This window comes from Elgaria multicarinata, chromosome 9 (assembly GCF_023053635.1).
Source record: "Elgaria multicarinata webbii isolate HBS135686 ecotype San Diego chromosome 9, rElgMul1.1.pri, whole genome shotgun sequence".
Classification (NCBI taxonomy): Eukaryota; Metazoa; Chordata; class Lepidosauria; order Squamata; family Anguidae; genus Elgaria; species Elgaria multicarinata.
Window position 1 is genome coordinate 3465720 of NC_086179.1, and position 23253 is coordinate 3488972.

Genomic DNA, 23253 nt, shown 5'->3' on the forward strand with positions numbered 1-23253 from the left:
AAGGTTACTCATCGGCAGCCTCGTCGGCTCTGCCGGTCGATGGCTCTGCTGCACTCGTAGGCTGGCGGCCATGGCGAAGCGGCCAGTGGGGGGCTCGTGCGCCCCCCACCACGGCGAGGACTTCTCATTCGTCAGCCCGTTGGTCAAATACCTGCTTTTCTTCTTCAACATGGTTTTCTGGGTGAGCCCAAATACGCGGTCTGCGGGCCGAGGGGAGGATGCGTGCACACACGCGTGTCAGGGCGGTGCCGTGTGCATCGCGCGACCCGTGGAGAAGGCAGCGGGCGCCACGCGTTTGCCCTTGAGCGTGCGCGCGCGTGTGTGTGTGCGCTCGTGTGAGTGGGGCCGTCGGGTCACGTGCTGCAAATGGCTCTTTTGCCCGCGGCTCTCCTCGGTTTGGAGGTTAAAGGACGCCCGGGCAGGCGGTGAGGACTAGCAACCCGCTTAGCCCCACGTCGGTCTTCCTGTTGCGGCGTTTCCAGGTCTGGGGAGACACCCCGCCGCACCCATACACGCACCCTGTAACGATGGATTTATTAGAGGTCTTCGATTTCAATTGACAAGCTTCCAATAACCAAGTGGCTGTTAACCTGTGGAACTCAGTGCTGCGGGATGTTGTGAAAGGTGGAGCGGGGCGTGTTTTCTGGACTGGGAGGGATAGTGGTGGGAAATGAGCACTGGAGCGTTTCGGTTGAAAGTCTGGCGATCGGAGCTTCATGGAGACTGTGTGTGTGGATGCTTTCTCTCCCGCACCTGAGACGCTGGGAGTTGAACGTGGGAACTGTCGGAGCGTAGCGCATGCACTCCACAGCGGAGTTATGATCCCTGCTCAGAGAGAATGTGGGAGTTGTGTTTGGGCTACAATTCCCATCATCATCCCTGGCCAGTATGCTGACTGGGGATGATAGGATTTGTAGTCCAAACACACCTCTGGAGGGTGCTGGTTTAGGAAGGGTGGGCTTAGGGCCAGCCCTTTGCAGGGGTAACGTGGGCTTCAGTTTGACGTGGAGGGGAAGGGGCTGTGACCGTGGTTCATCAAGATGCCACCTCACTCCCTGACCGGGTGCCCTGTCTGACGGTCCCCTAGAAACGCAGAGTGTTGGGTCCAGCGCATCTTCAAACTATAGAACTCACTACCACAAGATGTAGTGATGTCCACCAGTTTGGATGGCTTTAAAAGGGGGTTGGATAAATTCCTGGAGAAGGAATCATAGAATCATAGAATAGCAGAGTTGGAAGGGGCCTCCAAGGCCATCGAGTCCAACCCCCTGCTCAATGCAGGAATCCACCCTAAAGCATCCCTGACAGAGGGTTGTCCAGCTGCCTCTTGAAGGCCTCTAGGGTGGGAGAGCCCACAACCTCCCTAGGGAACTGATTCCATTGTCGTACTGCTCTAACAGTCAGGAAATTTTTCCTGATGTCCAGGAGACGAAGGCTATCCATGGCTACTAACCCTGATGGTTGTGTGCTGCCTCCAGTATTTGAGGCAGTACGCTTGTGTGCACCAGTTGCTGGGGAACATGGGTGGGAGGGTGCTGTGTGAACAGATTGTTGGACTAGCTGGACCCTTGATCTGATCCAGCCTGGCACTTCTTATGCGATAGGACAGGAGTGGAGATCTGTGTCGGAGGCTTTGCCCATCTCAGGAGTTACAGGGAAGAAATGCGAGAGGCTGAGCCTTCTCTCTGACCAACACTGGACTGCACCCCTTCATCGAAATTCCCCTTTCTGCATCTTTTGCCAGATGCTGAAGACATGTTTATTTCTGCAGGTTTTTAATGTGCGACACCTTGTTTCGCTGTGGGTAGTTTTCACGTAGAAGAGCCTCCTCAAATCTGGTGACCTCCAGATGTGTCGGATTGGATCTCCCGTCATCCCCCAGCCGGCATGGCGAGAGTCATAGCCCAGCACATCTGGAGGGTACCGGGTTGGGGGAGGCTGCTGTAGAACGTTTCCCTTGTATTGTTTTGAAAGGTTGGCTGTGTTTTGCTACTGGCTTTTAGAAATCCTTTGTTGTATTCGCATCGATTATAGTCTATGGTTTTACAATTATGCTTTGTGCCACTCGCGGTACTTTCAGTAGAAGGGACGAGTTCTAAATATGCAGCGATGTCAAGTTGTGTTCATGGAAACGAAGCGCGTAACACTGTTTTGCTTGTTTGGGGGGGGGTAACGAAACATTAAAACCCACTGGAGCAGTTTGACCTGCACAGTGATAGAAATCTGCTCTGTAATGGAACTAGAAACGTTGGTGCATCTGCCTTTTACCTGTTTGTCTAAGGTGCAACTCTTTCTGGTCACATGGAGGCTGTTTTCTACTTGCTGCAAATCCCTTTTGAAACCACTGCAGCTTTAGCTAGTGCCTCTCTTTTATATCATCTTTGTTTTTCCAGCGTGTGATGCTAGTTCTCCTTTTCTTCCAATTTTACGATGTCTTGTGATTTTTAGGGCCGTTCTCAGCCTTCCATCCTCCTGAGGTCGGTAAAATGAGTACCCAGTTAGCTGGGGGAAAGGTAATCATGGCCGGGGAAGGCAACGGCAAACCACCCCGCTATGAGGCCTGCCAAGAAAACGTCAGCGAAAGCTGGCGTCTCTCCAAGAGTCAGTAATGACTCCGTGCTTGCACGAGAGGTTCCTTTCCTTTCCTTCTTTAAAGCAGGGATGGAGACCGTGTGGCCCTCCGAATGTGAGGAACGCAGGAAGCTGCATTGTCAGACCACTGGCCCATCTGGCCCAGTATTGTCAACACTGACTGGTAGCAGCGGCTCTCCAGGGTTTCAGGTGGGATTCCTTTCCTCGCCCTACCTTCTGCATGCAAAGCATGTGCTCTGTCACACTGAGCTATGGCTCCTCCTCCTTGCTGGACTACAACTCCCATCACCTGTCACATTTGGCTGTGCTGGCTGGGGCTGATGGGAATTGTGGCCCTTCCAATGTTGTTGGACTGTAAGTTGTCTCCTTTTCCCCTCCTTTAAAAGCATTGCCGGCCCTTCCAAGGAATCTGTCTTCGACAATGTGAGTAAGTGGCGTGTCCATCCCTTTATCCAAGGCACTGCAGAAGAGCCGTGGCGCTGTCCGCCTAAGGGCCGCTCCAGAACCTTGGTGGCCCAGATTTCCAAACCACATGTCAGCAGCACAAAAGCATTCTGTAAGCAGGGCTGAAGTTGAATCATAGATCATAGAATCATAGAATAGTAGAGTTGGAAGGGGCCTACAAGGCCATCAAGTCCAACCCCCTGCTCAATGCAGGAATCCACCCTAAAGCATCCCCGACAGATGCTTGTCCAGCTGCCTCTTAAATGCCTCTAGTGTGGGAGAGCCCACAACCTCCCTAGGTAACTGATTCCATTGTCGTACTGCTCTAACAGTCAGGAAGTTTTTCCTGATGTCCAGCCGGAATCTGGCTTCCTTTAACTTGATCCCGTTATTCCGTGTCCTGCACTCTGGGAGGATCGAGAAGAGATCTTGGCCCTCCTCTGTGTGACAACCTTTTAAGTCTTTGAAGAGTGCTTTCATGTCTCCCCTCCATCTTCTCTTCTCCAGGCTCAACATGCCCAGTTCTTTCAGTCTCTCTTCATAGGCCTTTGTTTCCAGACCCCTGATCATCCTGGTTGCCCTCCTCTGAACACATTCAGCAGGCACCCTCGTTAGTATATCTCTTTAGGCACCTGGCGAAATTTGTCTTGTCTCTGTGAGCTTTTAATGGCCTTTAATTTTATGCTTCCGGCTTTTCCCCCTGGGTTAGAATTGAGTTTTCATGGCTGTTTTTAATTCTTGTTCTTATCTGGCAGTTTTAGGGGTTTTCCCCACGTTGTACAAAAAAGAATAGCTGTATTGGCTGTAGGGAAAATTCCAAAATCGCTTTATTAGGTTAACTCGATGATCACCAAAAATGTGCAAGCTTTCGAGATCTCTGTCAGGCAAGACGATGTTACAAAACATTCTTTTGCAACATCTTGCCTAATGGAGATCTTGAAAGCTTGCTCATTTTGGGGGGATTTTTCTGCCTAAGAGTGGGTGGAAATATTACGTTGTTCTTTTAATATTTACTCTTATTAGCTGGTTTGAGATTTTGGCAATAACACGGGGTATACATCTAGAAAACTAAGTAATGAATGTTGCCTCATTGTTCTAAACCAGCCTTCCTCAACCTGGGGCACTCCAGATGTGTTGGACTACAACTCCCAGAATGCCCCAGCTGCTGGCTGGGGCATTCTGGGAGATGCAGTCCAACACATCTGGAGCGCCCCAGGTTGAGGAAGGCTGTAATAATTATATACCTTTTTGAGTGCAAGACTGAAGTGTGTCTCTGCCTTTAACTAAGGTAGGAAGCACAATTCCCCAGCTATCCAAAATTAGGAGATGCTTTTTGCAATCCGATACTTACCCATTCATTTGCTCTTCCTCACCTGTTGCATGATCCACCTCATAGTAAGAACTTAAGGAGCGCACTGCTGGATCAGACCAAGGGTCCTTCCAGTCTAGCATTCTGTTCATACCAGAACAAAATGGCCCACCAGCTGTTGACCAGGAACCCACGAGCAGGACACGAATGCAAGAGCCCCCTCCTTCTAGCCTACATTGGTCCCTGAATTGTTTCCGATAGATAGGTTTGATACAGTTCACCGTCTGGCTGCTTTTGCAGGGGACATACAGGTGGCCTGAACGGCTTCCAGGTACTGCATTCTTTGGGTATAATTACTCCTGGGCCATAGTAATCGGCTTTTAGGTGAGCACGTTAATTTCATCTAGGTTGCCTCAAGGCTCCCTGCCTCTGCCAATTTCCCTTTCGCTGCTTCCGTTCTTATTTATTTATTTATTATTTATTAATTAAATTTCTATACAGCCCAATAGCCGGAGCTCTCTGGGCGGTTCTTCGCTTTAGAGCTTGCATTTGCCTGAAGAAATGGTCCATACAAGCCAAACCTCAGTGGTAAAACACTTGCTTTGCATGCAAATTCCCCAGTTCCTGGCATCTCCAGCTAAATGGATCCCAAGCTGTGGAGCTGAGAACTATTTCCCTCCGCTCCAGACCCTGGAGACGCAGAGTAGACCACAGTCAGACAAGGTGGCCCATTATAAGAACATCAGAAGGGCCCTGCTGGATCAGACCGAGGGTCCATGTAGTCCAGCACTCTGTTCACAAAGCGGCCAACCAGCTGCCCACGGGAAACCCACAAGCAGGACGTGGTGCAACAGCACCCTCCCACCCATGGTCCCCAGCAACTGGTGCACACAGACTTACTACGTTGGATACAGGAGGTAGCACACACCCATCACGGCCAGTAGCCATTGATGGCCTCCTCCTCCTGGAATTTACCCAACCCCCTTTTAAGCCATCCAAATTGGTGGCCATCACTACATCACATGGTAGTGAATTTCATAATTTAACTATGCGCTGTGTGAAGAAGTACTTAGAATCATAGAATAGCAGAGTTGGAAGGGACCTACAAGGCCATCGAGTCCAACCCCCTGCTCAATGCAGGAATCCACCCTAAAGCATCCCTGACAGATGGTTGTCCAGCTGCCTCTTGAAGGCTTCTAGTGTGGGAGAGCCCACAACCTCCCTAGGTAACTGATTCCATTGTCATACTGTTCTAACAGTAAAGAAGTTTTTCCTGATGTCCAGCCGGAATCTGGCTTCCTGTAACTTGAGCCCGTTATTCTGTGTCCTGCTCTGTGGGAGCATCGAGAAGAGATCCTGGCCTTCCTCTGTGTGACAACCTTTTAAGTATTTGAAGAGTGCTCTCATGTTCCCCCTCAATCTTCTTTCTCCAGGCTAAACCTGCCCAGTTCTTTCAGTCTCTCTTCATAGGGCTTTGTTTCCAGACCCCTGATCATCCTGGTTGCCCTCCTCTGAACACGCTCCAGCTTGTCTGCGTCCTTCTTGAATTGTGGAGCCCAGAACTGGACGCAATACTCTAGATGAGGCCTAACCAGGGCTGAATAGAGAGGAACCAGTACCTCACATGATTACTTCCTTTTATGTGATTTGAATCTCCCACCCATCACCTTCATGGGATGACCCCGTTGAGTTCTAGTATTTCAAGAGAGGGAGAAAAATGTCTCCCTGTCCACATTCTCCACACCACGCATGATTTTGTCCACCTCTATCCTGTTTCCCCTCAGCCTCCTTTTTTTCCAAACTAAACAATTCCGGCTGTTGTAACTTTCCTTCATAGGGGAGGTGTCTTGTTGTAAGACCACTTCCTTCCTATGATTCTACGTTGCTTAGCTGGACTGGGGCTACAAATTGGAAGCAAGCTTTGCTGTGGAAAATACGTTAACCTGAGATGGCCTTCCCCAACCTGGACTACAACTCTCATCATCCCCTGCCAGCATGTCCAATATATCTGGAAGGCACCGGCTTGCAGAACACTGTCTTCAGTAGCCATCTGCCCTCTGCAAGAGAAAACCCGGGGAGCGTCTCAGTTGTTAAAAGCGATTTCCTGGCAGAATATAGAGGAAGGGCAGAGCGTCTTGCCAGCCTTTGCTGTCGGCTTCAGAGAGGAGGGACCACAGTGATGAAGGTGTGACGCTATCTTACCTTGCGTCAGACCATTCGTTCATCTAGCCCAGGTCATGTCTCCTCCGATGGGTAGAGGTGCTCAAACATTTGGGCCTCAAATTGTCATCCCCTAGGTACATGCCTGCCGGGGTGTGTTCTGCTTTGGCTGCATGTAATGCAGGGATGGGGAATTTGTAGCTCTCCAAAGAATTTCAGTTCCCATCCAACACCATCTGGGGGGCACATGTTCTCCAGCTCTGATGTAAGAGGATGTTGATTTCACGCCCACCCCCTTCAAGTAAGTGCTGGTGTTTGTGGTAGCCTGGAAGCTTGATGGTGAATCATAGAAGAGTAGAGTTGGAAGGGGCCTATAAGGCCATCAAGTCCAAGGCCATCAAGTCCAACCCCATCAAGTCCTGCTCAGTGCAGGAATCCACCTTAAAGCATACCTGACAGATGGCTGTCCAGCTGCCTCTTGAAGGCCTCTATGGTAGGAGAGCCCACAACCTCCCTAGGTCATTGGTTCCGTTGTCGTACTGCTCTAACAGTCAAAGTTTTTCCTGATGTCCAGCTGGAATCTGGCTTCCTGTAACTTGAGCCCATTATTCCGTGTCCTGCACTCTGGGAGCATCAAGAAGAGATCCTGGCCCTCCTCTGTGGGACAACCTTTCAAGGATATGAAGAGTGCTATCATGTCTCCCCTCAGTCTTCTCTTCTCCAGGCTAAACATGCCCAGTTCTTTCAGTCTCTCTTCATAGGGCTTTGTTTCCAGACCCTGATCATCCTGGTTGCCCTCCTCGGAACACGCTCCAGCTTGTCTGCGTCCTTCTTGAATTGTGGAGCCCAGAACTGGATGCAGTACTCAAGATGAGGCCTAACCAGAGCCGAATAGATGGGAACCAGTACCTCATGCGATTTGAAAGCTATACATGTGTTAATGCAGCCCAAAATAGCATTTGCTTTTTTTGCAGTCACATCAAATTGGCTCCTATTCAGCTTGTGATCTACAACAATTCCAAGATCCTTCTTGTTTGTAGTATTGCTGAGCCAAGTATCCCCCATCTTGTAACTATGCATTTGGTTTCTATTTCCTAGATGTAGAACTTGGTATTTATCCCTATTAAATTTCATTCTGTTGTTTTCAGCCCAGCACTCCAGCCTATCAAGGTCACTTTGAAGTTTGTTTCTGTCTTCCAGGGTATTAGCTGTCCCACGCAATTTTGTGTCATCTGCAAATTTGATCAGCGTTCCCTGCACCTCCTCGTCCAAATCATTAATAAAAACGTTGAAGAGCACTGGGCCCAGGACTGAGCCCTGCGGTACCCCACTCGTTACCTCCCCCCAGTTTGAGAAGGTACCGTTGATAAGCACTCTTTGTCCGATTCTGTAGCCAACTGTGGATCCACCTAATAGCTGTTCCATCTAGCCCACTTTTAACCAGTTTTTTGATCAGAATGTCATGGGGCACTTTGTCAAAAGCTTTGCTGAAGTCAAGATATATTATGTCCGCAGAATACCCACAGTCTACAAGGGAGGTTACGTCATCAAAAAGTGAGATCAAATTTGTCTGGCAGGATTTGTTCTTGATAAATCCATGTTGGCTTCTGGTAATCACTGCATTGTTTTCAAGGTGTTTACAGATTGACTTCTTTATAATCTGCGCCAGAATTTTCCCAGGGATGGATGTCAGACTGACTGGTCTGTAGTTCCCAGGTTCCTCCTTTTTGCCCTTTTTGAAGATAGGGACGTTAGCCCTCCTCCAGTCGTCCGGCACCTCACCAGTCTTCCATGATTTAGCAAAGATAATAGACAGTGGTTCTGAGAGTTCTTCTGCCAGCTCCTTTATTACTCTAGGATGTAGTTCATCGGGCCCTGGAGATTTGAACTCATTCAAAGAAATTAGGAGTATCTGTTTATCAATCTCAAGCTTCAATCCCTCCCCTTCAGCTTTTACTTCATTTTTTGCCAGCGGAGTCATAGACCTGCTTTTGGGAGAAGACTGAGCCAAAGTAGGAATCCAGTGAATCAAAACCACGTGATTATGAGATCAGTGTTAAAAGTTACATTTGTAGGTGAACTACTTAGAGGTTTTAAGCTGCATATAAGTATTGCTAATAACTCAAATGAGGGGTGGAAAATGTACCCTGGATTTGCAATGGACTCACCATAGGTTGGGAGCAGGTGACATGGTATGTGTTCCTCAGAGTTTGTCTTTTCCAATGTGGTGCCCTCCAGTTGTTTTGGACTACAGCTGCCATAAGTTTCAGCCAGAATGGCGAAAGATTGGTGCTTATGGGGGAGCGCTGTCCTAAAATAGTGCCCCTAAGTTGGATAAATTCTTGGAGGCGAAGGCTGTCAAGGGCTACTAGCCCTGATGGTTGTGGGCTATCTCCAGTATTCAAGGCAGAAAGCCTGTGTGCCCCAGTTGCTGGGGAACATGGGTGGGAGGGTGCTGTTGCACCATGTCCTGCTTTCTTGGTCCTTGGCCGATGGCTGGTTGGCCACTGTGTGAACAGAATGCTGGACTAGATGGACCCTTGGTCTGATCCAGCATGGCACTTCTGGTGCCCACCAGATGTGTTGGGTTATAACTCACATAATTTGCAATTTATTAGATTGTAAGCCTATGCGGCAGGGTCTTGCTATTTACTGTTTTACTCTGTACAGCACCATGTACATTGATGGTGCTATATAAATAAATAAATAAATAAATAAATAAATAAATAATAATGTCTATGCTGTCTAGCAATGATGGGAGTTGTGATCCAATACATTTAGAAGACATCAGGTTGGGGGAAGGTTGCCATAAAGTGTACAACAGCACCTATTTGCCAGGGGCAACCTTGCAACGGGACACCCTGTCCCTGCTGCTCTTCTTTTTATGGATCTAGACCCCTCTAGCAGCGTTCCTCAACCTGGTCATGCTGGTTGGGAATCATTGTAGTTAAGTTGGAGAAGGCTGCAGGGTCCCTGGCCCAACCCACCTTGGCTCGAAACGTGCGATGACGGGGGTGCGCAGAAGGTAGAACTGGACTTACTTCTGGATCTCTGGGTGATTTGCAGGATATCTCAGAGTTCTCAGTCCCAGTACTTGCACTTAGAGCAGCCTTCCTCAACCTGGGGCGCTCCAGATGTGTTGGACTGCAACTCCCAGAATGCCCCAGCCAGCTGGGGCATTCTGGGAGTTGCAGTCCAACACATCTGGAGCGCCCCAGGTTGAGGAAGGCTGCTCTAAGAGAAAGAAGAACGTAAAAAGATCAGACCCAAGGATCAGGTGGAGGAAGGCTGACTTAGAACAAGGGAATGGCAAGGAAAATAAAATCTCGGCCCTGGCTCATCTCTCAGTCTCAGTGTTCCTGGTTTGTAAAATGGGGAGGGCGGGTGGCAGTTCTGCTCTGTTGGCTAGTCTCCGAGAGATGTGTTCAAATCCCTCGTTTCTGGTAACTCCCCATATAAATTGATGCGTATCCCTGTGGATGGTTCATAGGGTGCAGGTAGATAAGAGTCAAACACAACAGGAAGACTTGTTGAGCCTATAGATCCCGAAGCACACTTCGAAACTTGAAAGGTTGTCACGCAGAGGAGGGCCAGGATCTCTTCTCGATCCTCCCAGAGTGCAGGACACGGAATAACGGGCTCAAGTTAAAGGAAGCCAGATTCCAGCTGGACATCAGGAAAAACTTCCTGACTGTTAGAGCAGTATGACAATGGAACCAGTTACCTAGGGAGGTGGTGGGCTCTCCCACACTAGAGGCCTTCAAGAGGCAGCTGGACAGCCCTCTGTCAGGGATGCTTTAGGGTGGATTCCTGCATTGAGCAGGGGGTTGGACTCAATGGCCTTGTGGGCCCCTTCCAACTCTGCTATTCTATGATTCTATGATTCTATTCGACAATGGAATCAGTTACCTAGGGAGGTGGTGGGCTCTCCCACACTAGAGGCCTTCAAGAGGCAGCTGGACAGCCCTCTGTCAGGGATGCTTTAGGGTGGATTCCTGCATTGAGCAGGGGGTTGGACTCAATGGCCTTGTGGGCCCCTTCCAACTCTGCTATTCTATGATTCTATGATTCTATTCGACAATGGAATCAGTTACCTAGGGAGGTGGTGGGCTCTCCCACACTAGAGGCCTTCAAGAGGCAGCTGGACAGCCCTCTGTCAGGGATGCTTTAGGGTGGATTCCTGCATTGAGCAGGGGGGTGGACTCAATGGCCTTGTGGGCCCCTTCCAACTCTGCTATTCTATGATTCTATGATTCTATTCGACAATGGAATCAGCTACCTAGGGAGGTGGTGGGCTCCTGCACACTAGAGGCCTTCAAGAGGCAGCTGGACAGCCCTCTGTCAGGGATGCTTTAGGGTGGATTCCTGCATTGAGCAGGGGGTTGGACTCAATGGCCTTGTGGGCCCCTTCCAACTCTGCTATTCTATGATTCTATGATTCTATTCGACAATGGAATCAGCTACCTAGGGAGGTGGTGGGCTCCTGCACACTAGAGGCCTTCAAGAGGCAGCTGGACAGCCATCTGTCAGGGATGCTTTAGGGTGGATTCCTGCATTGAGCAGGGGGTTGGACTGGATGGCCTTGTAGGCCCTTTCCAACTCTGCTATTCTATGAGGATTCCCTCTTCTTTCAAATATTCCTGGATTTCATTGCTGCTCTACAGTAGGGGGTGCCCCTCTTCACCTTCGGGTCCAGTGGGTCCAGTGTTGTGCACCTTTGGATCTGGACGGCGCTATGCCCTCCTCAGCCCTGACTCCCCGTGTAGCAATCAGGCATAGCAAGATGGATCCCGTTTGTGCAAGTGGCACTGCTTTTCTGGAGCTGCGAGGAGGTGATGTTTCGGGATTGGGGGCGCATTTCAGCCATGGGGTATGTGGAAGGCTGTCTCTATGGGCCAATCCTCTGACATGGCAAGTAGGCGTTAAAATGTTTTTCTAAGCTTAATTGCGACATTGAAGGGGGAGGCAGGTAGAGAGAGAAAACAGGAGGTGGGATGGATGGATAGATGGATGTAAACGGCGTGTGTGTTTGCACGTGCACACGCAAGAGAAGTCTTCTCTCTCTCTCTCTTGCTCATCCACACGCACTCACTCACAGGGATTGTAGCCCACAGCAGCTCATGCACCGATAAGGCTGCAACCCTGGGCTTACTTTCTTCAGAGTAAGTGGGGCTTCTTTCACGCCACCCGGGCCCCTCCAGATGTTTTGGGCCACAACCTGGGGGCCTTCTGGGACTTGTTGTCCCACATGTCTTGGGGTGGGGGGAGGGATCCAGAGGGCAGGGTGCTTTAAGGTGCCGCAAACCCTGTTTTCGTCAGGTGCGGGTAAAAGAAGCATTGAAGCTAAAGAAAGGAGAAGTAGCTGCTGCCATTAAGGCAGCATTGTGCAGGGAGGCAGACCCTTCTCCATCCCCCGCCGGTCTCTTGCACGGCACCTGCGGCGTCCAAGGGGCTCCTGTGCCAGGGACAAAAGGTTGCAGCCCGGCGGCTAATTGCCCACTTAGCACCGAATGTCCCCATCAACTCCCACGCTTTGCCAAGCGCCAATCAGTGTCACCCTGTTGGCAGCAGGGAACGTGGGGGGGGGGCATTTCTGGGGGGGGGCCGGCCTCATTCTTTTCGGCTGCGGCTTTCTCTGTGCAGATCCCTTCTGCTCACATCAAGCCTTTGCCAAGGACTGGCCGGCGGCCCTGCCAGTCATCCCGTACCTGATGATTTGGGGTGGGAAGTGGAGTTAGACTCTTCTGCCAAAGGTTGTGCCGTCCCCAGCAGTACGGATCAGGGCCGCTTCTGGCGCCGTGTTGAGCCTGCTCGTAAGTGGCACAGAGTGCTCTGGCTAGTACCTGCAAACCTGGTGGCTGGGGGTGATGGGACTTGTAGTCCAGCCAACCCAGAGGGGGTGCCAGGTTGGGGGGAAGCCGCCCTAGAGCACCGCAAAGCTCTCGGTCCTGTCGCGCATGCTCAGCCTAACCTGCCTACCTCGCAGGGTTGTTCCAAGGATTATCAGTCCTTTGAGACACAGTGGCTTTATCAGTATGAAGGACGGGCTGGATCCTGCCTTGGTTTGCTTGCTGGAGCCACCTGGACGCAAGCGTCTCTTGCGTGGGACTCATGGCCTCCTGCTTCTGGTGCGTTCACCCTTGTGTCCAGATGCTAACCTGTAGGGCTTTTTTCTCAAACATCTGGAGATCTGCCTTCCACCCACCCCTGGCCTAGGGAGGTTCCGGGGGTCTGGATTGAGAGGAGTGGTGGTGAGCATTCGCCCCACAGGTTAGAGGTGCCACAGCAGGGGTTAATGAATGGCAGCCTTCCTCAACCCAACGCCTCTCTGCTGAGTTGGACTACAGGTCCCATCTTCCCCAGACAGCATGGCCAACTTGGCGACTGGACGACCGTCTGGCTGTGCGAATGCTCTGACCTTCTTGCCTTCTTGGTCTTCAGATGATCTCCATGGCCATGGTGGCGGTGGGCGTCTACGCCCGGTTGATGAAGCATGCAGGTAAGGAATGGAGAGGAGATGATTGATTGATTGATTGATTGATTGATTGATTGGTACCCTGCCTTTCTACCAAAAAAGTCACTCAAGGTGGCTTACAGAAAACAATTTAAAATCGATTAAAACAATGTCGCACATTGAAAATATCACAAAAACACAACAATGAGATCTCTTAATGCATGGGCCCAGGTTGGGCTGTTCTGTTTGGTAAACACAGGCACCTTTTTATGCCGCAATTTCCCTGCTCTGCCCAGAGTGAAAGGTTTCCTGGATCCTTCTGTGCAGCGAGTCATGTGTGCTGTGCAGTTTGTCCTTGAAGCAGTCCAGCGGGGGGAAGTCTGTTTTCAGTTTAAGTCTGTGGAGAATAATTTCAGGCCTGCTTTGACTATCTCAGTGGCCTTGTTCATAAGGCACCTTAAACCCACGGTACTTAAAGGCAAAAAGCCTTAACCACCGTGGTTAAAGGCGTGGTTTGAGGTGTCTTCTGAACAGGGCCAATGAATTCATGGGTGTCAGCTGTAGAAGCAACAGCTGTAGCGCATAACAGTCCATGCTCAGCTGTGCTCCTATTGCTTAGGGTTCCCCCGTAGCCTCTAGGACAGCCTTCCTCAACCTGGAGCGCTCCAGATGTGTTGGACTACAACTCCCAGAATGCCCCAGCCAGCTGGCTGGGGCATTCTGGGAGATGCAGTCCAACACATCTGGAGCGCCCCAGGTTGAGGAAGGCTGCTCTAGGATGAATGCTCCCAAGGGTAACCAATGCAAAGAAGTAGGCCAAAGCGCCACAGAGATTTTTGTGTGTGTTGTGCGTCTTGATTGTGTGCTCCCGGAAAAAATTACAACATTAGTGCTTGTTCCACAAACAGTACACATGTGGGTGACTGCAATCGGATCCGTGCCTGCAGATTGATCTGCTTCTGTTGCGGGGATTCATTCCGCAGGCAAATCTTGCATCAGACTTGTTGAAGGGTTTGCAGCTGCCGTATGTGTTCAGGTATTCCAAATTTCAAGAAATGGAAGGGGTGCAACGGGCATTCCTTCATTTGAGGTGCTGTTTGGTGTCCGGCCCAGGGCCGGTGCCAGGTTTTTTTGTGCCCTAGACGAGCTGCTTTCACCCCACCCCACCGTACCCCCCCCCACCCCAGGAAGGCGGGGATGAGGCCGTGTTACCTATCCCTTGCCCGAAGTCCTCCCAGCTTGGCTTCGGCTGGGCAGGACGCTGCAGTGCGGCGGGCGGCTCCACATTCTGATGTCTGGCATGCCCGGACACCAGAACGTGGAGCCGTCCGTTCGACCCCACCCCACCCCCCAGCGTCCCACCTTGGCTTTGGCTGGGCGAGTCCAGCCAAAGCCAAGCCAGGGATCATAGAATCATAGAATAGCAGAGTTGGAAGGGACGTACAAGGCCATCAAGTCCAACCCCCTGCTCCATGCAGGAATCCACCCTAAAGCATCCCTGACAGATGGTTGTCCAGCTGCCTCTTGAAGGCCTCTAGTGTGGGAGAGCCCACAACCTCCCTAGGGAACTGGTTCCATTGGCGTACTGCTCTAACAGTCAGGAAATTATTCCTGATGTCCAGCTGGAATCCAGCTTCCTGAAACTTGAGCTCATCATTCCGTGTCCTGCACTCTGGGAGGATCGAGAAGAGATCGTGGCCCTCCTCTGTGTGACAACCTTTTCAGTATTTGAAGAGTGCTCTCATGTCTCCCCTCCATCTTCTCTTCTCCAGGCTAAACCTGCCCAGTTCTTTCAGTCTCTCTTCATAAGGCTTTGTTTCCAGACCCCTGATCATCCTGGTTGCCCTCCTCCGAACACGCTGGGGGAGGGCGTTCTGATGTCCAGTGGCGCTGGAAGTCAGAACGTGGAGCTGTTTGCTCTCCCCCCACCCCAGTGCCCCGGGTTGGCTTCGGCTGCTGGGTGGGTACCCAGCTGAAGCCAAACCAGGGAAGCTGGGGTGGGGTGGGGGTGGAAGGGCGGCTTTGGAACGGTGCACCCGGAAGCTGCCCTCACTCGGCCAGAGCGGCTCTGGGAGTGGGAGGGTGACTTCCGGGCGCGCCATTTGCGCCCCCTTACCTTGGCGCTCTAGGCAGCTGCCTGACTGGCCTCTATGGCAGCGCCAGCCCTGGTCGGGTCGGCTTCGCTCTGATCTGAAACCCGAACTCTCGCAGAGCAGGCGCTGTGCTCGCAGACTGTGATGCCCAGCTGACATCCTTTGCATAAGTGAGGTGAAATAAATTCAACAGGATGATGATGTTCAAGCTTCCTGTGTTTAATATTGCTGAGCTTTCATGCAGTAGGAACGTAGGTGATTTGAACCATAGGTGAAGTTAATGAGGGATGGGTTTTATATAGATCTATTAAAGTATCTGGAATAGGAGTCATATCCGTAAGTAGGCAGATGAAACTAATTCCTGTAAACTAGGGTTCAACCTCAGGCCTGTTGGCCGAATTTGGCCCTCCAGCGTTCCACAAAATGGCCCCGCCTCCTCCTGGCCCCGCCTCCTTCCCCCTAGCCACCCATTGGTGGTTTCCTGACATTTGTGGAGCTTTCTAAAAGATTGAAATGTCCCACCAAGGGCTTTGTTACTGGCAGGAAGGGCTTCAAGCTGCTGTATGCTGCATTTCAGCTCCGCCCCTTTTTGTCTTTGGCTCCGCCCACCATTGAAATGTGACACCCCCTCCCACCCAGAGCTTCTCCAAAACTGGCACAGTTACAAGATGGGGGATATTTGGCTCAGCAATACTACAAACGAGAAGGATCTTGGAATTGTTGTAGATCACAAGCTGAATAGGAGCCAACAGTGCGATGTGGCTGCAAGAAAGGCAAATGCTATTTTGGGCTGCATTAATAGAAGCTTCCAAATCACGTGAGGTACTGGTTCCTCTCTATTCAGCCCTGGTTAGGCCTCATCTAGAGTATTGCGTCCAGTTCTGGGCTCCACAATTCAAGAAGGACGCAGACAAGCTGGAGCGCGTTCAGAGGAGGGCAACCAGGATGATCAGGGGTCTGGAAACAAAGCCCTATGAGGAGAGACTGAAAGAACTGGGCATGTTTAGCCTGGAGAAGGGAAGATTGAGGGGAGACATGAGAGCACTCTTCAAAGAATTGAAAGGTTGTCACACAGAGGAGGGCCAGGATCTCTTCTCGATCCTCCCAGAGTGCAGGACACGGAATAACGGGCTCAAGTTAAAGGAAGCCAGATTCCAGCTGGACATCAGGAAAAACTTCCTGACTGTTAGAGCAGTGCGACAGTGGAATTAGTTACCTAGGGAAGTTGTGGGCTCTCCCACACTAGAGGCCTTCAAGAGGCAGCTGGACAACCATCTGTCAGGGATGCTTTAGGGTGGATTCCGGTATTGAGCAGGGGGTTGGACTCGATGGCCTTGTACGCCCCTTCCAACTCTGCTATTCTATGATTCTATGAATCCGGCCCTAAGGTCGAAACTAACCCGTGACCAAATCTAAGACTGGAAAGCACGTGCAAAGAAAGTTGGGAAGCGGCTGGTTTGCTGGGGTTACGGCGCTACCCCTGCCGTGTCCCAGAAACACGCGTGGAAATACATGTTATTCCAGAGGTGTCCTCCGCCTCCAGGGCTCTGGGTTCGAGAGGCACCTTAGGCAGGCAAACGCTGCTCTGCATCCATCCCAGTCTGCTTCCGTGAAGGGGGGCGCGGCAGCAACGGGACTGACGTGGGCGGGCGGGTGTCTGCGGGCTTCCTCTCCTGCTCCAGAGGCGGCGATGGCGTGCCTTGCTGTGGACCCGGCCATCCTGCTGATCGTGGTTGGAATCCTGATGTTTTTCATCACTTTCTGCGGCTGCATCGGCTCCCTGCGTGAGAACATCTGTTTGCTGCAGACGGTGAGGGCACCCCGGGGTCCGCCCCACTCCCAGGAGGAAATCGGGGAGGGCGGCAGGCGGGAGAGGAGAAGGGCAGGGGAGCCCCGACGCCTCGATACTCATCACAGCACGGTGGTCCTTGGGAGCGAACGACCTTCTAGCCTTGGGAGCGTGTGCTTCTCTCCCCTTGGGTACCGTGAGTGGGGTCCCCCACAATGTTGCTTTTCCTAAAGGGTCTCCTGCTGAGGATCAGGGCCTTAACCGAAGACGTTCCTTGGGAGCTGAGAGTCTCTCCCCAGCCTTGGGATGCAAAACCCATCGGAGTTGGGAAGGCGACAGCCTCCGCCTAACGCAGCCTTTCTCAACCTGGGGCGCTCCAGATGTGTTGGACTGCATCTCCCAGAATGCCCCAGCCAGCTGGCTGGGGCATTCTGGGAGTTGTAGTCCAACACATCTGGAGTGCCCCAGGTTGAGGAAGGCTGGCCTAACGGGAAAGGACAGAGACACAGCTTTGGAAGAGTTTACAGTTTGGAATGGATTAAGAGAGGATACGGAGTCGCGTTTGGAACCAGGCTGGTGTCCAGGTTGGGCACGGTTGGGCACCTGCCAAGGGCCCAGATCCCAGCAGGGGCCCACTGGCAAAAGCCCTGAAGTGCTGCTCTTCCTCCTCCCTGCTTGATGACCTGCCTTTTCTGTGGCCCAAAGAACAGTTAGGGATGGGTGAACTCCCCCGAGTCGTGTTCATACTGCTCTCGCTGGACCTCCACCGGTTGCCCGGGGCCGGTGTACTTGCGGGACGAGCTGCCACTTGGTCCAGGGGCACCCAGTGAGAACTCGGGTCTTTATTCTTTTCTTTTTTGTCCACAAGCTGTAATATGTGCAAATTCATGGCTGGGAGTATTTACAGAAATCACTATTGGCACAAGAACGCAGCCATAAATAGCACAATTTGCATAAAAAGGCAGGCATAAAGTAGAGGGACCTGGGTTCAAATTCCCTTTCAGCCATGAAGTGCACTTGCTTTATTTATGCCATGAAAGTGGCACACGTGGTTCTCCATCCCCATTTTATATTTTCAGGTTAGGGCCTTTTTGGGTCAGTGGGCGCATTCGGAATTTTGAGAGTGTCGTAGGCGCTCTCACAAAATGCCTGCCATAGATGGCTAGTCCATTCATAAAATGGCTGCCATGAGGGAGCATGGCTGGTCAAAAAGCACTCATTTCCCAGAAGCCTCCTCTCCCGAAGTTAGGCTGAGAGAAAATAAGAGAGTGAATGAGTGACCATCCCAAGGTCACCCACTGAGCTTCCTGGCTGAGTGAGGATTTGAACTCGGGTCTCGCAAATCCTTGTCTGAAACTGTAACCACGATGCCAGCATTCCTTTGAACATGCCAAGAGACGCTTCCAAAAAAGCCTGCACAGGACCACTGGTAGGCAAGCTTTAGGTTGAGGATGGTTATATATGTGATAAATCGCGAGAAAGGTGGGCAGTTTCGGGGAGGTGTCTCTGCTTTTCCTAGCATGCATTTGGACTTTTTGCCAGCTTTGCTTTTTTGAAAAAACAAAATACCTTTGACTTCCTGTCCCATGGGTGAGACACGGGTGAAACGAGCCAAGCGTGGGGGAAGAGACACATTGGCTTCAGTGCAGGGAGTCGCATCCTCCCCCACTGGCCACCTCCACGGCCTCCCACTTTACGGGATTCTCTTCTCTCGCAGTTCTCGGTCTGCCTGACGGTCATCTTCCTGCTGCAGCTGGCGGCTGGCGTTCTGGGCTTCGTCTTCTCCGACAAGGTGGGTGCGCAGTGGCTGCGTTGCGATGAGCGTTCCAGGTGGGTGGCTGGGAGCAGAGCGGTGGCGTGAACGGCCGGGCCGAATTCCGTTTGGGCGAAGCTCTCAAGGGCCGCCTTCCACCGGTGGGCGGGACCGGTGGGGAAAGGGGCGGGGCCTAAAATGCCAGCATATTTTAGCTTAACGCCGTTAAGCTAACGTTCTTCCTGCCAGTAACGAAGCCTGTGGAGAGGCAACACAACTTTTTAGAATAGGAGGGAAATGAGGTGGGGGCAAGGAAAGTGATGGGGAGCCGGATTCCGGCTGGGCATCAGGAAAAACTTCCTGACTGTTAGAGCAGTATGACAATGGAACAGTTACCTAGGGAGGTCGTGGGCTCTCCCACCCTAGAGGCCTTCAAAAAGCAGCTGGACAGGGATGCTTGAAGGTGGGTTCCTGCATTGAGCAGGGGGTTGGACTTGATGGCCTTAGAGGCCCCTTCCAACTCTACTATTCTGAGATTCTAAGACCATAAGAAGAGCCCTGATGCTGGATCAGACCAAGGGTCTATTTCGTCCAGCATTCTGTTCACACAGTGGCCAGCCACCTGCCCAAAGGAAAACCTGTCTTTTTACATGTTAGAGCAGTACGACAATAGAACCAGTGACCTAGGGAGGTTGTGGGCTCTCCCACACTAGAGGCCTTTAAGAGGCAGCTGGACAGCCATCTGTCAGGGATGCTTTAGGGTGGATTCCTGCATTGAGCAGGGGGTTGGACTCGATGGCCTTGTAGGCCCCTTCCAACTCTGCTATTCTATGATTCTATGAAAGGGGCTGTGGCCATTTGAGGAACCCCCGAGTACCGCATTAGGCTCTAGGGCCCAAGTTCTGCAGCCCTGCTCTAGAACGGTGGTGTGGAACGCCAATGCAGGCCAAGGAGATAAATGCATCATTCTGAGAGTCACAAAGGTTGAAAATGCATCTCCTAAGTCTTGGTTATTGGGAGTAAGAGATTTAAAGTAAAATATGCTGGTATTTCTGGTAAGTTTGGCCCCACCCATTTCCCCTTTGGCTCCGCCCATAAATGGAATGTGGCCCCTGAGAGCTTCCCTGAAATGGGTGCGGCCCTCGGCCTGAAAGAGGCCCTGCAGGGCTGCTTTAAAAGAAGCAGGCACCAGGGTCAGTGTCCTGGATGCAGGGAAGAAAGGCTAGGACCACCCCCTTAGGCCTCGTTTTCTTTGCATTAAATCTGTTTATGGACTGTACCCCCACTACAGTATACAAAAAAAACACTCCTCCTGGCACATACAAAAATAAAAATCCCCGCACATAGAAAGCTACCATGTCAAGGTGGAGACTGGGCTAGAACTCTGTGATATGCTAGTTCTACATGCGGAAATATTTTAATGGAAAACACTTGTACAGAGAAGCATTTAGCCATAAAGACAGAGCATCTGAAGCCCTGATCTGGTCCAGATAAAGTTTTGCTGCCTCGTTAGATATTTTTGAAAACTGGGCCGAAGGAGGAACCTGGTGAAGCCTGATCTGTCTGTCCCACCCACTCATTTTAGATGAGTCTAAAATCTCCCTGGATGAGTAGAAACGCTATATTTGTCAACCGACTCATTTTTCCCATTTGAAAGATTAAACATTTTCTGCATTCAACTAAATATGTGACTGCGATGCTTGGAACTGATCTATACTGGAGGTCGAAGACTGGTTCATAGACTTCTCCTCTCTGGAAGTGGAAAGATTTGTATGTGTTTTGGTAAATGTGTGCTCATTTTTCTTTTCGATGAACACCACCTTCACGATCTTGATTATTCTTCTGACTAGTGTGAGACCTTAAAAATAGTGTGTGGGGGGGGGGCAGGGGACGCAGGAAGAATGAATCCCTGCAATCTCTGTCCTATTGTTTATTGCTTGGAGACAGAGTCTCAGGTATTTGGGGCCGTAAGAAAAATACACTGGGCCTGTTCAGAAGACAACTTAAACCAGGGCTGTGGAGACGGCACATAAAACTTCCGACTCCTTTATTCATGGCGACTCCGACTCCTTTAATTATATATCGATATAGGAAATAAATTTCCTATAAATTTCCCACATCGACTGCAAGCACACAACTTTTTAGAACCCTAACCTGTTAAAGTTAGGGGATACTTGGCTCAGCAATACTACAAACGAGAAGGAACTTGGAATTGTTGTAGATCGCAAGCTGAATAGGAGGCAACAGTGTGATGTGGCTGCAAGAAAGGCCAATGCTATTTTGGGCTGCATTAATAGAAGTATAACTTCCAAATCACGTGAGGCCCTGGTTCCTCTCTATTCGGCCCTGGTTAGGCCTCATCTAGAGTATTGCGTCCAGTTCTGGGCTCCACAATTCAAGAAGGACGCAGACAAGCTGGAGCGTGTTCAGAGGAGGGCAACCAGGATGATCAGGGGTCTGGAAACAAAGCCCTATGAGGAGAGACTGAAAGAACTGGGCATGTTGAGCCTGGAGAAGAGAAGATGGAGGGGAGACATGATAGCACTCTTCAAATACTTAAAAGGTTGTCACACAGAGGAGGGCCAGGATCTCTTCTCGATCCTCCCAGAGTGCAGGACACGGAATAACGGGCTCAAGTTAAAGGAAGCCAGATTCCAGCTGGACATCAGGAAAAACTTCCTGACTGTTAGAGCAGTACGACAATGGAACCAGTTACTTAGGGAGGTTGTGGGCTCTCCCACACTAGAGGCCTTCAAGAGGCAGCTGGACAACCATCTGTCAGGGATGCTTTAGGGTGGATTCCTGCATTGAGCAGGGAGTTGGACTCGATGGCCTTGTAGGCCCCTTCCAACTCTGCTATTCTATGATTCTCTTGATTCTATAAAAGCCCGAGTCTAAAGGCTATAGCTAAGACATTCTGGGGTTTTTTAAATTTTATTTATTAAAGAAGCCCAAAAATGAAAACAATGAGGTTATATTTTTATTTATTTATTTAATTGCATTTATATAGCCCCGTAGCTGAAGTTCTCTGGGCGGTTTATCAAAAGACTCTAGAGTATAAAGTAATAGGATATAAAAGAAAGAAACTATAAAAGAAAAATCAGGAACAACTTTCTCTACTAGCTCAAAAATCTAAAGCATATACATTGATATCAAAGTCAAAACTACAAAAAAAGTTTTTAAAAACAACAATTGAACACCTAAAACAACTTAACAAATGACCATTTTAAAAGAAATGAACTCAGTTAGGTACATAAGTAACATAAACCTTTTTCGAGATTAAAGGATCGTTTGAATATAAAATTCACGTGAATATACATTTAATGAAATAAACACTGTATTGTAGAAGATTGAAGACTAACATATTGCTCTTAGAAACAGAATTGCTTCTGCCAAATCCTCCCCATAGGAGCCCTTAAATCTGATTTGACTATTTTCAGTGCCAAAAACAGTCTTTCAACACCGACTTGGGTGGGTGACATTGCTGTTACAGTTCTAGCTGCATCACTAATAACCGCTGGATAAACTATAGTCAGGTTTTCAGGGAAGTGTCAAAACTTTATATACAATTTAAATTTATTAGGAGTCGGAGTCGGTACATTTTTACCAACTCCGACTCCAACTCTGCCTTAAACCATGGTTTTAACCACTGTGGTTAAGCCAGAAAGCCAGGCTGTGTTCAGAAGACACTTTAAACCACAGCTTTAACAAAGGTGAATAAGGCTTTTTGCTTTATTCACCATGGTTAAAGCCGTGGTTTAAGGTGTCTTCGGAACACAGCCTGGCTTTCTGGCTTAACCACCTTGATCAAAGCCGTGGTTTAAGGTGTCTTCTGAACTGGGCCAATGTCTGGGTTTTCTTTTTTAAATAAACAGAAGGTGAGCTTTTACCATGTGTGTGGGGGAATTCACTCTGCATGTCCTCAGAGGCTTTAATGTATGCCATATCTTCTGGAGTGGCGCATTCGTCCTGGAGACCATCTTCTTAGGCAAAGTCCTTGCTGGAATGTGGAACCACAGGCATGGACCGCACATTTCATTAGGCTGTGCGCCCAGGGATTTATTTATTTTTTAAAGGTGAACATTTGTTGAATACTCCGTCATAAAGGGTATTATTTTTATTTATTTATTAAACACTGTAGACACTGATGCCTTCCTACATGTTCAGCTTGCCTGACTGTGTGTGTGGGGGGGGGGGGGCTGTTGCAGGTAGGGGGGGGCATGAGGAGACGCTCCTCAAGCCCCAGCAGTGGTGGGGCTTTCTGGTGACACTGGACTTTTCATTCCTGCCGCCAGGAGCAATGATGCTGTCTCGAAGGCAGCGGCAGAGCATAGAATCATAGACTAGCAGAGTTGGAAGGGGCCTACAAGGCCATCGAGTCCAACCCCCTGCTCAATGCAGGAATCCACCCTAAAGCATCCCTGACAGATGGTTGTCCAGCTGCCTCTTGAAGGCCTCTAGTGTGGGAGAGCCCACAACCTCCCTAGGTCACTGGTTCCATTGTCGTACTGCTCTTAACAGGAAGTTTTTCCTGATGTCCAGCTGGAATCTGACTTCCTGTAACTTGAGCCTGTTATTCTGTGTCCTGCACTCTGGGAGGATCGAGAAGAGATCCTGGCCCTCCTCTGGGTGACAACCTTTTAAGTATTTGAAGAGTGC

The 23253-nt window shown here is 50.3% G+C and overlaps 1 protein-coding gene across 1 annotated transcript in view; it reads left to right on the plus strand.

Moving 5' to 3' along the window:
- The first annotated feature begins 69 nt into the window (after positions 1–69).
- The window catches only part of TSPAN33 (tetraspanin 33), a 30324-nt gene continuing 7140 nt past the window's right edge, over positions 70–23253 (plus strand). The window contains exons 1-4 of the mRNA XM_063133834.1: positions 70–181; positions 12947–13004; positions 16735–16862; positions 18559–18633. Coding sequence (XP_062989904.1) covers positions 71–181; positions 12947–13004; positions 16735–16862; positions 18559–18633 — 372 coding nt within the window. The 5' untranslated portion in view covers position 70. The remainder of the gene's footprint in view (positions 182–12946; positions 13005–16734; positions 16863–18558; positions 18634–23253) is intronic.